General features: G+C 39.0%; 2 protein-coding genes across 5 annotated transcripts in view; both read left to right on the top strand.

Moving 5' to 3' along the window:
• Positions 1-193: 193 nt before the first annotated feature.
• Positions 194-4,951, top strand: stpg1 (sperm-tail PG-rich repeat containing 1). Its single transcript, XM_058619885.1, has 7 exons — positions 194-737; positions 813-914; positions 1,404-1,583; positions 1,685-1,793; positions 1,877-2,045; positions 2,135-2,325; positions 3,516-4,951. The coding sequence occupies exons 1-7, from the start codon at positions 645-647 to the stop codon at positions 3,587-3,589; spliced, it is 918 nt and encodes a 305-aa protein (XP_058475868.1). The 5' UTR covers positions 194-644; the 3' UTR covers positions 3,590-4,951.
• Positions 4,952-10,532: 5,581 nt separating this feature from the next.
• The window catches only part of LOC131447323 (MAP7 domain-containing protein 1-like), a 45,529-nt gene continuing 44,517 nt past the window's right edge, over positions 10,533-11,544 (top strand). For 3 of the 4 annotated variants that reach the window (XM_058619041.1, XM_058619042.1, XM_058619040.1), the window contains exon 1: positions 10,533-10,935. In XM_058619041.1, coding sequence (XP_058475024.1) covers positions 10,869-10,935 — 67 coding nt within the window. In that variant the 5' untranslated portion in view covers positions 10,533-10,868. The remainder of the gene's footprint in view (positions 10,936-11,544) is intronic. The other variant, XM_058619044.1, reaches the window with a different exon arrangement.

Raw genomic sequence — 11,544 nt, 5'->3', positions numbered from 1 at the left:
CGAATGTCCAGGTCCTGGCACGAATTCGTGCGAAGAACCTAGTGTTTTTTTGCTTCTTCATATTATTATTATTCAATTGCTTTCCAGTCATTTTTGAGGGGGTTGACATGCATAAAAACTCGGCACAGAGGTCAGTTCTGGCGAAAATATGATATTGGCATAGTGCCCAAACCCATGCTTTGCCCAAGGGCTCTTTAGTGCCCCCTAAGGTGAAAACCGAGCCCAAACTAAGTTCCACTGAAGTTCTCTAATTTAAATTTGAGTACTTTAAAATATGTCAATTCACAAAATAAGTTCAACAAAAACAATGATTTCTAGATATTACACGCTGTAAATGCATCGTGTCTTTGTGTTCAGATTTGACTCATTTATTAGAAACTTTCCCCACATTTTTGTTTGACAGCACAGCAGAGTGCTTTACAGTCCAATCTGGCAACCCCATGTCCAATCACACTCTGTTTTTACGTCGCCATGGCAATATGTCTTCAGATTTACTCCCTCACTCAGTCACTTTCTTCCTGTTCCTGTTACCTGTAGGATTTCATGACTGTGAGTGAGTCTGGATTACCCTTGAGAAATAGAACATTGCATTATAGAAGAGTTAATTTAATCTGACACCAGATAAGATTCTAGCTGCATCGTCCATGACGACGATAGACCATAAAATGGTGATAACAAATCCAGAAAAGAAGGGGTTTTCATCTCAAGCTAAGAGATTTCCTTCACAAATCTCTCTGGTAGGACATTTAAGTCATTTTACATAAGCAATCATACGGGATAAACATAAACATAATAATGTGTATTTGTTTCAGGATGACAATCCAGGACCAGGCAGTTATTGTTCCATATCCAGCACTGAAGTAATTAGTCCTTCCTTCTCAAAGAAGGGCACCACAGGCTTTGTTGCGTCCAAGGTCAGAAAGTCTCCTGCTCGAGTTTAGTGGTGTGCTGAAAAGGTCACAGAAAAAGAACGAGATCAGGTTTAAGTACTGGGAACACTCACTTAATTAAACGGAGTCAAAATGTCTGACGAGGCCTTTCCACAGACTTTCATTAGAAGAAAAAAAAGAAATTATTTTTTTCTTACTTAAATCTGTGCTATTCATGCTGTGACACATTTAATGTCACAATGTTACTTTTATTTTCTGTAACTTGCAGCTAAAATTCAGTTTCCCCATCTTCTATGAAGATGTTGTTCCTAGGAAGTGTGGTATAGTCACATTTAGGTGTGTACTAGTATATTTAACTGTGTTGTATATACATACACACACTTGTTTTGTTTGATTCTTAAGATATTGTGTGAGGGATATGCAATAGAATACAAACTACACAAAGGTTTTTGAATCTCCTCCAATATCGCTTTGCATCGTATTGTGCGTCATATATCATCCTTTCTCCACCAGGTTGCCAAGGGTTACAGTAACCCACAGAGATCCATTCCAGGACCAAATAAATACAACCTGCAGAGTTCCTTTATAAACAAGTATGACTTCAACATGGGAGTGTCCCGAGTGTTCAGGCTGCCTCTGGCTGTGCAGCTGGGTGGACTGAAGCATATCATGCCAGCGCCGAATCAATATGACGTATGCACCTTGAGTGTCACTCAAGTTTCCTTTTTTTATTAAATCATCCTCTTAAAAGGTGTCAGTGATATTCAGCTTTTCGTTTCTCGTCTCTGCTGCAGGTCAGCTGTGGAAGTGGAGAGAGAATCTCCTCAGTGTTCGGTTCATCAGCTTTCATCTCAAGAACCGGACGCGGCCCGTTCTGCCCGAACAAATATGTGCCGTCGCCGTGTAATCACCTCACTCTTTACACAAGTGATTCAGCGTTATTGCTTTTCTGAGTATGATATTTGACATTCGTGAATGTATTACAGGCCACTATGACGTGAGCAGCCACTCAATTCAACGCGGCTCCAAGGCAGTTTTGTCCCCCTTCAAATCAAAAACAAAGAGAATCCCTGCTCTAGTGGACAATCATGTGCCTGGTCCAGGAGCCTACAGTCCTCATCAGGCTCCCGCACCAGTGAAGAAGACCATCTTACCGTGAGTAAAGCCCTCATATGACTTTTTTGTTACCACGTTCTGTCATTTTGATTGTGTAAAAATGTAAATTCTCGTGACTGTTTTTGAAGGAGGGCTTGTTGTTTGACGATAGCAGAGCCTCCTGTGATTGTCCCGAAGAATCCACCCTTCCCGGGCCCTGGGCAGTATGATATAGGGAGTTATGCTGGTGTGTCCAAGCATCCCATGCCCACTGCTGCATTTGCTTCTAAGACTGAAAGAGTACTCAAATACTCACAGGGCGACACAAGGCCAGGTCCAGGTAATGTCTAAATGTGTTGTACTTCTTGTCTTTATATGAAAACCCCCCCACATATAGAGGATTTGTCCATTTTTCTACACCAAAAACTCCTTCTTGTATCTTTCCATAGTAAAATAATTTCCTTTCTACACTTATTTCATACACAGTTGCAGAGTAGGCCCTTCAACCACACACTACTTTCCTTATTGTTGTCACATGCAAATTTAAACAGCTTTGATAGAAAGATAATCTGGGGTTATATTAGATTTAAGTCAAATCTGTATCCTACGCTGGAGCTGTTAGAATTGAGCGTGTGTTGAAATTGCCGACTTAAAATGATGTAAATGAGGCGGTGTTAGGGAAAAAAATAGATCAACATAAAATGTTAATGACAACATAAAGCCGCTCCTGGAATCTGCCCAGAATTTCTCACGTCAGCATTTGCTCATGTTTAAAAAGCAAATGAGCAACCAAGGTTGACATTGGTTTATAATCCATCCATTTTATACAGCTTTATCCTCCATATGAGGGTCATGGGGGGGCTGTGCCAATGTCAGCTGACATAGGGCGATAGGCAGGGTACACAGGGCCACATATAGAGACAAAGAACCACCCACTCTCACACTCACACCTAAGGAGAACCCGGAGAAAACCCGTGCACACACAGGGAGAACAAACTCCATGCAGAAAGGCTGGATTATAATCCATTTTGTTAAAAATCTATGTTGTAAAACTTTATCTTTGTACAATGCATCACAAATCTTAAGAATCTTCGTTTTTAAATGGTGGTTAGTGTGGAAAAACATGTGCACTATACCAACATTTGGAGCCACTGAGTGATACTGACAGGCAGATTTTCTTTGCCTGAAGCTGAAATGGTAAATTCCCTCCTGACACAAAGCTGGGACCCATTTAACATGTTCCCTAACTATAAGGATTTTAGTGAAGCTCTTCGTCTCTTTCTCCCCAGTGAATAAGACGAACTCTCCTGCAGTTCGTAGCTGTCATATTATATAAAGTTACCCTTAATTTAAACTTTCAAACAGACTTAGAAATGACATATTTGTAGCAGCTCAGGTTAACCTTTTATCACACTAGGTGAAGAAGAAAAATGTCCTTGATATTAGCTTTAAAAAACACACACTGTACATTTCTAATTAATACACAGTAACACATTTGACTAAATACAGTCATAAACTTTCTCGTTTCAGGTTTCTATGATCCACAGATTCTGTCAAAGCAGTCCTTCATTTATAACGATTCCTCAGTCTGGATCCCCGTATGAAGCTTTCGTAAGAATTCACTGATTACTTTATATCTGATTCTTATTCAAATGTTTTATGAAAGGTCTGTGTTGGTATGTCTAAAACTGTGACTTTTAAATGTAAACAAATACATTCAAATCATTGTCAGATGAGTTCAGACAGCTGATAAAGCTTCACATGACTCTGTGTTTCTCAGTATAGTGGTGTTAAGATCTTTGTGTCGCCCGGTGACATTGATCTGTCTTATATCAAGAGCGATGGAGGCAACAGCAACATTGAGGTAGTAAAGCGAGATGACTGAAAGCACAACCAAGCATCACACAAAAAGTTTCACAAATGAAAACACAGCTGTTTGACGGGATAATCGCCTCTTGTCCCCGCCCACATCTGCGCTGCCACTGTATACACACAAACGCTCCCTCTGTCAGCTCCGATAGTATTGCTTGACAGAGCTCATTCTCAGATGAAGGAAGTGTTACATTGTTTCTATTCACGGAGACCAAACGGAGGCAAAAATCACCAAAAAATGACACATTGCAGCTTTAAATGAACACGTTCTGGATCAGTATTTGTGGATTAAAGTAGGACGATGATTCAAATGTTCCACCATTTTGTCTCTGCTTCTGTATCTAAGTAGGTCAGCGAGAGGTAAGACAAATATTTGGAGGAGGAATCATTATCAGTGATGTAAGGGAATACCAAAACACTAAGGGGGAAAAAAGAGCCATATGTTTTATCCTGATGCTCTAATCAGGAGAGGATATAGCAGTAGGTGTTGCTGCGTCCTCTTCAACAGCTGCCGGTCCAGTCACTTGTACGCCACAGTAACAGCTGAGCGCTTGAGATGACACCGCGGTGCCAACTGCTGGAGGGCACGCAGAGGGGCGGAGTGTGACGCTCCATGTCAGCAATGTGACTGACTGGGCATGAGGCAGAGCTGCTGTTTAACCCCAAAGACAAATGGACACAAATGGAACAGTCACACCCTCATGTCCACTGTTGTATTTGGTCGCCAAAACACTGTCCTGACCCCAGTTTTTTAAAAATGCTTCTTCGTTCCTTTTGTCTCTCTGATTTTCATGATGTGACAAAACAAAAGGAACCTAGAGGTAATAATATGCACCTTTGAAAGGTGGAAAACAACTTTTCAGTATATGTACCTCACCAGAAAATGTCTCTGGTAGAAGTTAACCTATAAGAAATAGTATCTCAGTACGAAAAGACATTTGTTATTAAATGTAATTAAAGGATCTTTCTGGTACTTGCCATTCTAACAACTCTTTAGCCACTTCCTTCTTCTCCTTTGTTGGTTTATGCATCATGTTTATATAAACAGAGTCGCTCGTCTTCATGTGCATTGGCATGTGCATTCAGGCTAAAGACGGCAGCCAGAAAAGCGCTATATAAATACAATGTATTATTATTGTTATTATTATTGTTATTATTATTATTATTATTATCATTATTATTATTAATAATAATAATACAATAATAATAATAATAAAAGGCTTATTCTAAGGCAACAAAAATCAATTGATGATTACTTTATAGTGATGACACACTTATTATAGTGAAATGCAAATTAATGGGATCATTTTGAAAGGATTTTTGAAAAGGGAGGGTCAAGAAGAAAGGTCCTGACTAAGGTTCGATAGACTTGACTGTCACCACTGATTTTCATATAATAAAACTTAATATAAATATTCATATAAAAGCACTAAACAAACAGATTCATATAAACTGTAAGAAGAAACACTAAAATACACTAAAATGTCTTTTTCTTATGTCCATGCTCGGTGTTAAGCAATGATGTAACTACAGCTATATTTTCCATAAAAATGTAATTGTGCTATCAATCTCCACAGTTTACTTCCTGCCAGACATAAAGGCCTGAGATTCCCTTCGGCTTCATGAGAAATGTTCACTCTGAAATGCTGAAACAAACACCAGTGTGGCATTCGCAGCTGCTAACACGGAAATTAATTTCAGGGAAACGTATCTGCGCTTTGGAAACGACTGGAGAAAAACACTCTGCTCCCAGTAACAACAACTGCTCACATGCCTGACTCCTTCCCTGCAGCAGCTGTAGTTATATTCAGACGGTGACTTCAGCAGTGTTCTCACCAAATATGTGCCCTCGCCTTGTAAATCCAAACTATTGTGTAGTTTGTTTTACAGCGAACAAGCATTTTATTTAACACCCTTTTTTCCCCTGCAGACACAAATGAGGTCTCCTGTCTCTGAAATGGACAGGGAGGACTGAGACAAATGTTTTAAATGCCTTTGTGTAGGAGGGCTGATGATTAGCAACAGGCCTCTGTGGATTTACAGGAGGCTCTGTGCTCCTCCCTCTGTCGAGTACGGGCATGTTCACCATCAAAGAGGAAGCTCTTTGTTTCAGGCTGCGCGCAGACTGAATCAATCACTCTTTGCCGATTTAAAATCCCTCCTCCGTTTTTAAAGGATAGCTCATGTCTTTTGAAGTGGTGGTGAATGAGTTACTGTCACATAGTCACTGCTGACTTGGCGACATGGATGCTTAAACGTGGCGACCAGCAAGGACACAAGAGAAATTTTAGCAACTGAACAAAAGGTTCACCATATAAAATCCATGCCTGCTGAGGTCTAAGATATCCACTCTATCTTGCCGTTTGACTGGAAACTGAAGTTTGAGTTGCTTTTTGACTCTATTCTCTCCCTGCACCAAACTCCATACAGAAAAACAGCAATTTTACATCATGACACACACGAGTTGTCCACCCACTGCTGCTTTTAATTATTAAGTTCAAGCGTGTTATTTTGTGACTTAAGTGTTTGAAATCCTTCGCTCTGATCTATCGAAGTGACGCAAACTTACCAAACGTGGCAGCAGTAGAGCGGCAGCTCCTGTGTCCCTGTGAGCTAAAAACGCTGATTTTCTCTATGGACTTTGGTGCAGGAACTTACAAACTTCAGTCTCCAGACAGAAGAGCAAGATAAAGTGATCATAGACTTAACAGGCATGGCTTATAGTGGCTGTTTTTTTTACAACTGAACATTCCTTTTTATTGAAGAATTTCACTCCTCACTGTCAGGACAGGAGCACTTCAGGAGCCAATGAGTAATACTCGATTGCTGATGTGATGCTGCCTGCATTTAAGTGAAGAGCTAATCAGCTCGACTGTCTGTTGCTAAGCAATGCATCAGTGGACTTAAGGCAGAATTTGTTCTGCTGCAATTCATAAGAGTCGTCTAAAGACACATGGAGTATTTAAGGCATCCTTGAGACAAAAATGAATGAATTTCATTTTCGGTTGGTCCATCATATTTTCAGTGCAGCGATTAGGAACCTGAAGAAGGCTCAGTTGAACGTCGCTGTGGTCTGTTTATCTGATTTTCACAAGCATCTGTGCCTGAGAAACCATCAGCAGCTCGTGCAAACAAAGACTCTATTCACTGATCAACATGTGCTCTGATAAACGAGGTCGTTAATTTGAGGTTATAGCCTTGAAAGCACACGTCAACGCGTTATGTTTTATCACACATGACTGAGAGTTGCAGTGTACAGTTGTCTTATATCTGTAGAAGGATAAGAAACAGAAATGCAGAGTTTGTGATGATGCCAGTGAACATGACATGCAGGGTTTATTGAACGCTCTCTGTCTTACTGGCTGCATTAGCTGCCCTTGCATTTCCACATCCCCGTTACTGCATTAACATGTCATTTTGAACAGAGACTTCCGACCCGAGAACAGATGCGATCTCTGGTTCACAGATGGAGCTGCTTCTCCTGCCTCTCTTTCCTCTTGTGTAGCAGAGTGACCAGTGTATTATTGCCAGTATTTTCTATTTTGCCTCAGTGTCTATGTTTAGCCTCCATGAACCACATTTAAAGAAAGTAATGAGGACTTCTCAATCATAAGGCGAAGGTAGCTCAGTGGTAGAGCAAATCATCTATCTTGAAGGTTGTGGGTTCAATTCCTGGCACTGCTAGTCTACATGCCAATTATTTGAACTAGTACACTGTAGATTCTTCTGTAGATAGACCTTTAGTAGTCCCAAATTTAAAGGTAATAAATAATAGGTAGAATGCTTTTTCACATAGAAACATATTGACTTGAGATTATAAAAATAGAATAATACTTTATCTGTGAAATGTAATAAAAAGAGAATAATATGCATGATTAAGTCTCAAACCAAGTGCTGAGTCCTGATGTCGATTAAAACCTCATTTAAGTTCTACCGATTCTAAAGAAAACAGATGACGAGCTCATTTATATGTAGAATAAAACACACACATGAAGAAAAATAGTCAAATGGACAACGATACTAACAAAGTCCTGTCTTAGGACAACAATGTGTATGTTCATCTAAGGACAAGACGAATAACTTATGCTTTTCTTCTTGCCCTTCTTCTGTTTCACTTTCTATCACATTAGCTTGGGCAGTAAATCTGCCCCTGGCCTCCTCTGCCTCCCACAGTGACAGGAGTGTCGTATCAATAATTTATCAGCTTGTCATCGTCAATACTTAGAGCAGCACAGGCAGATACTGCCCTCTCACTTTTTTATTCATGAGAAATGTGGTTTAAGCATCTAGCGTGCAGCATTTGTTTTTGTGCTCATAGAATAACAATAGAGGAAAAATAAGCCATTGTAGAAAACAACGACAACAATTTAATTTCCACTTTATAACTGTAGAACAATTCATCTTTTCCATGTGAGGTTTATTTATTTATTTATATAAACCAAGTTGGGCTGTTTTTGATCATCTCTTATTAGAATTCTTTGAAATTCTCCTTTGGTAATATTAACAAAAAACAGTTGTTGTTCTGTTTTCTTTAAACTTAGGTTTTTTAGTTCGTTGTTCATTGTTTCCTGTTTTATTTTCTACTTCTCCTTGTGTACCTTGTCATAGTTTACTTCCTGTCCTGTCTGTCTTCCCCTTGAATTGTCTGAATTGTGCCTGTCTCACCAGTGTATTTAGTCTCTGTGCTTCTGGTCACTGTTTCATGTGTACCATGAGTCTCTACTTCCTTTGTTCAAAAATATTATTCGCTTTGAGTTTTTATTTTCTCTTTTTGTTGTTGTTAGTTTGCGAACTGAATTTTGGGTCCTCAGATTTTGTAAAAACACAAAATATGTATTTTGATCAATAATCAAAAAGGCCTCCACAAACCCACCAGACGCTGTACACAACTATCTACTAACTATCTAATTCCTCACTAAATCCCACCTAATGTGTACGTCATATCCTCTATGTGATGTTTTTATAACTTTGAATGCATATGTTTGTGATTTAATTTAACCTGTAATGTGTCTGTGTGTATGTTTAAAAGCCTCTTATCATCTCTATTTACTTGTATGGGCTGTTTACAGTTGGTTTTTCAAAGCCACATATTTTAAAATAGCTTTTTTACACAGTATGTATTGTATGCAAAGTGTTCTATTTGAATTTAAAGTTAGTAACTAAAGGTCACTAAATAGGGTGAAAAATAATAAGAGTGGAGCAAAAAGTACACATTTTGAAATGCAGTATGATATTAAAATGTGAAAAGTAAATGTATTTCACTCCTTCCCACAACATTTACATTTTTGAGGGTGTTTTCTCTGTATAAAGTGATAATAAACCCGCAGTAAATACACAGACAGTGTGTTTAATAACAGCTCACCTCTCCTTAGACAGTAGGGTCATTTTCAGCTGCTGGAAATCATCTGATAGAACAAACCATTCACGGGGTCCGGCCGTTAAATGTAAAACTAACTTCTGTTCTGTTACTGCGGTTTAAACCAACAACGGGGGTGAAACTGCGCATAAAAACTTCACATATTGTTCGAAGTGATCGGCACGTATTTGGTTGATCGTTTAGTCTGTTGTTTACCGGCTAAATGGATTCTTTCTTTTCTGTATCACTTGGTATAGTCCTGTTGTCCGGCATGCGGCTCTTTTGCAGCGGTTGGCGACGTCAAGTTAACGGGACAACAAACGGAAGTGAAGCTTATCTGCCTTCAGAATAAAATATGGTTGTGCGACGAAGGTGGGCGAGCTGTAAATCCTTCTTACAGTTGTTTGTTGATATAATATTTTTACAACCTAACCAAGTTGCATGATATTAACATGTTATATGTTCTATGTCTATGTTTTAAAATAGTTTGTGAGTGGTATACAAATATATGATATATTACTTGTATTGTTAGGGAGAATAATAACTAGCCGTTTTTGGTAATATGTTTTTGTTTTTCACATAGATGAATGGATAGATATATGCACCTCCAATGAATATAGCCGTTCAGTTCAGTTATAAAAATGTCAGTTTCAATGTCATTTTTTATAGTCTAAGAGTTAATATTTTTCATAATGTAATTTTTTTTGGTAATGCACGTTTATTATCTATTATCTTTATCTTTACTGTCTTTGCTGCTGTAACAATCTAAATTGCCTCACTGCGGGACAAATAAAGGACTATCTTATCTTATCTTATCTTAATGAAAAGAACAACTATACTACATAAACTACCCCATAAAAATTTATTTAAATAGGTTTTGTTCTGTTACTCATGACAAATTGAAAACGTGACATGAGGCAATGGTACGACAAGAAGCGACATTACGTAGGTAAGTAGTTAAAATAACAGTACATTTAGTGGTAAATGTAACAATAGAATTGTTGTTCCTAGTTGATGTTGTTCCGGGGAGCGTTTTAGAGTGTGACACCAAGAGTGAAGGAATGTGGCTGGCTAGAGCTGAATGTAATGTGAAGGCTGAATGTGCAATAAAGTACACAAGTTAACAAGATAAGCTTTAATCGTCCATTCTGTATGGTTTAAGGAATAAGAGAAACGGCGCAGAAGGAAACAATAAAAAGCACTGATTTTTGAAAGGAAATAAAGTTACTTTTTTTTAAAGTATATTTTGAAACCACTAACCGGAAACGTGTGTGCTCCTGTACTGTGTAACTTGACCGTGGCAGGCAGAACTCACTGAGTCTCAGCGGCTGAGGCGTTTTTTTTTTATTCTGCCACTGTACAGTTTTCCACTGAAGACCTGTGGACCCTCTGGATTGGACCGAGTCTCTGGTTTTTCTGCTCCGGTGACATCACTTCACTGTATTTCAACATATCAAACATCCCCACTCTGTGTTTCCTGTCGGACCCCGGTGTTATACCCACACTGATTTTGTTTTTTGGGGGGTGACTTTTCTCCTCTCGGTTGGATTTACAAAGGGCGTGTTTGGTCGATCTGTACCGGGAGTTTCATCTCCTGTACTCGAGCGTCTCTCTGAGGAATGACAGCAACTGGAAAAGGACTGAGATCCGCCTGAATGGACACAATGGATTATACAGAGCTTGGAAATAGACTGGAGGAGAAGCTGACACTAACAGACAAATGTGAGTATACAACTGGTTCATATAAATAAAAACAATAGCATTAAAGTAATCATATGGTGGTCGTTTTTAACCCTTTATTTTTTATACCAATCATAACCAAACAGTGTGTTTTTGTTGACGAAAAGCATCATCGTGAGCAGTGAAATGCTTGGAATGTTTTGGATTAAGAGCATCTGCTGTAATCTGAATCAGATCTCTGAGGGAAATTGTCAAAACAGGTTTTTTTTTTAATCTTTGTAATTCCTCCACACCAAGCAGCAGGCTGTCTGTCTGTCTGTCTGTCTGCCTGCCTGCCTGTCTGTCTGTCTGTCTGTCTGCACAGGCTGGTCCTGAACCAGCAGAGATCCTGGAAATGCTGCACTGGATCTGTAGTGGTCTCCATTACCAAACACGTCAGTGGAGGAGGAAAATAAATAAATAAATGAATAAAACATGTACAGCCGGTGCAGCTCTAACAACATGCCTTGCAGGTTTAAACCTGCAATCAGTTTATTGCTCAAGAGCACTTAAGCAGAGCAGATACTGTTTGCTGCTGCTGCTGCTGCAGAGATCTTTATCACATCCAAGAACCAAGAGAACTTTTTTAATTTCACTGAAATCCTTATAACA

Source organism: Solea solea, chromosome 20, assembly GCF_958295425.1.
Source record: "Solea solea chromosome 20, fSolSol10.1, whole genome shotgun sequence".
Classification (NCBI taxonomy): domain Eukaryota; kingdom Metazoa; phylum Chordata; class Actinopteri; order Pleuronectiformes; family Soleidae; genus Solea; species Solea solea.
Note: the sequence above shows the minus strand (reverse complement) of the source record. Positions and strands in the feature narration are given on the sequence as shown.

Bases quoted from the DNA above. Each gene is read 5' to 3' on its own strand.
- stpg1 (XM_058619885.1), top strand. From the start codon at position 645: ATGACGACGATAGACCATAAAATGGTGATAACAAATCCAGAAAAGAAG. The intron at 915-1,403 runs GTCAGAAAGTCT...TTTCTCCACCAG, and splicing joins CAGGCTTTGTTGCGTCCAAG to GTTGCCAAGGGTTACAGTAA. The intron at 2,046-2,134 runs GTGAGTAAAGCC...CTGTTTTTGAAG, and splicing joins GTGAAGAAGACCATCTTACC to GAGGGCTTGTTGTTTGACGA.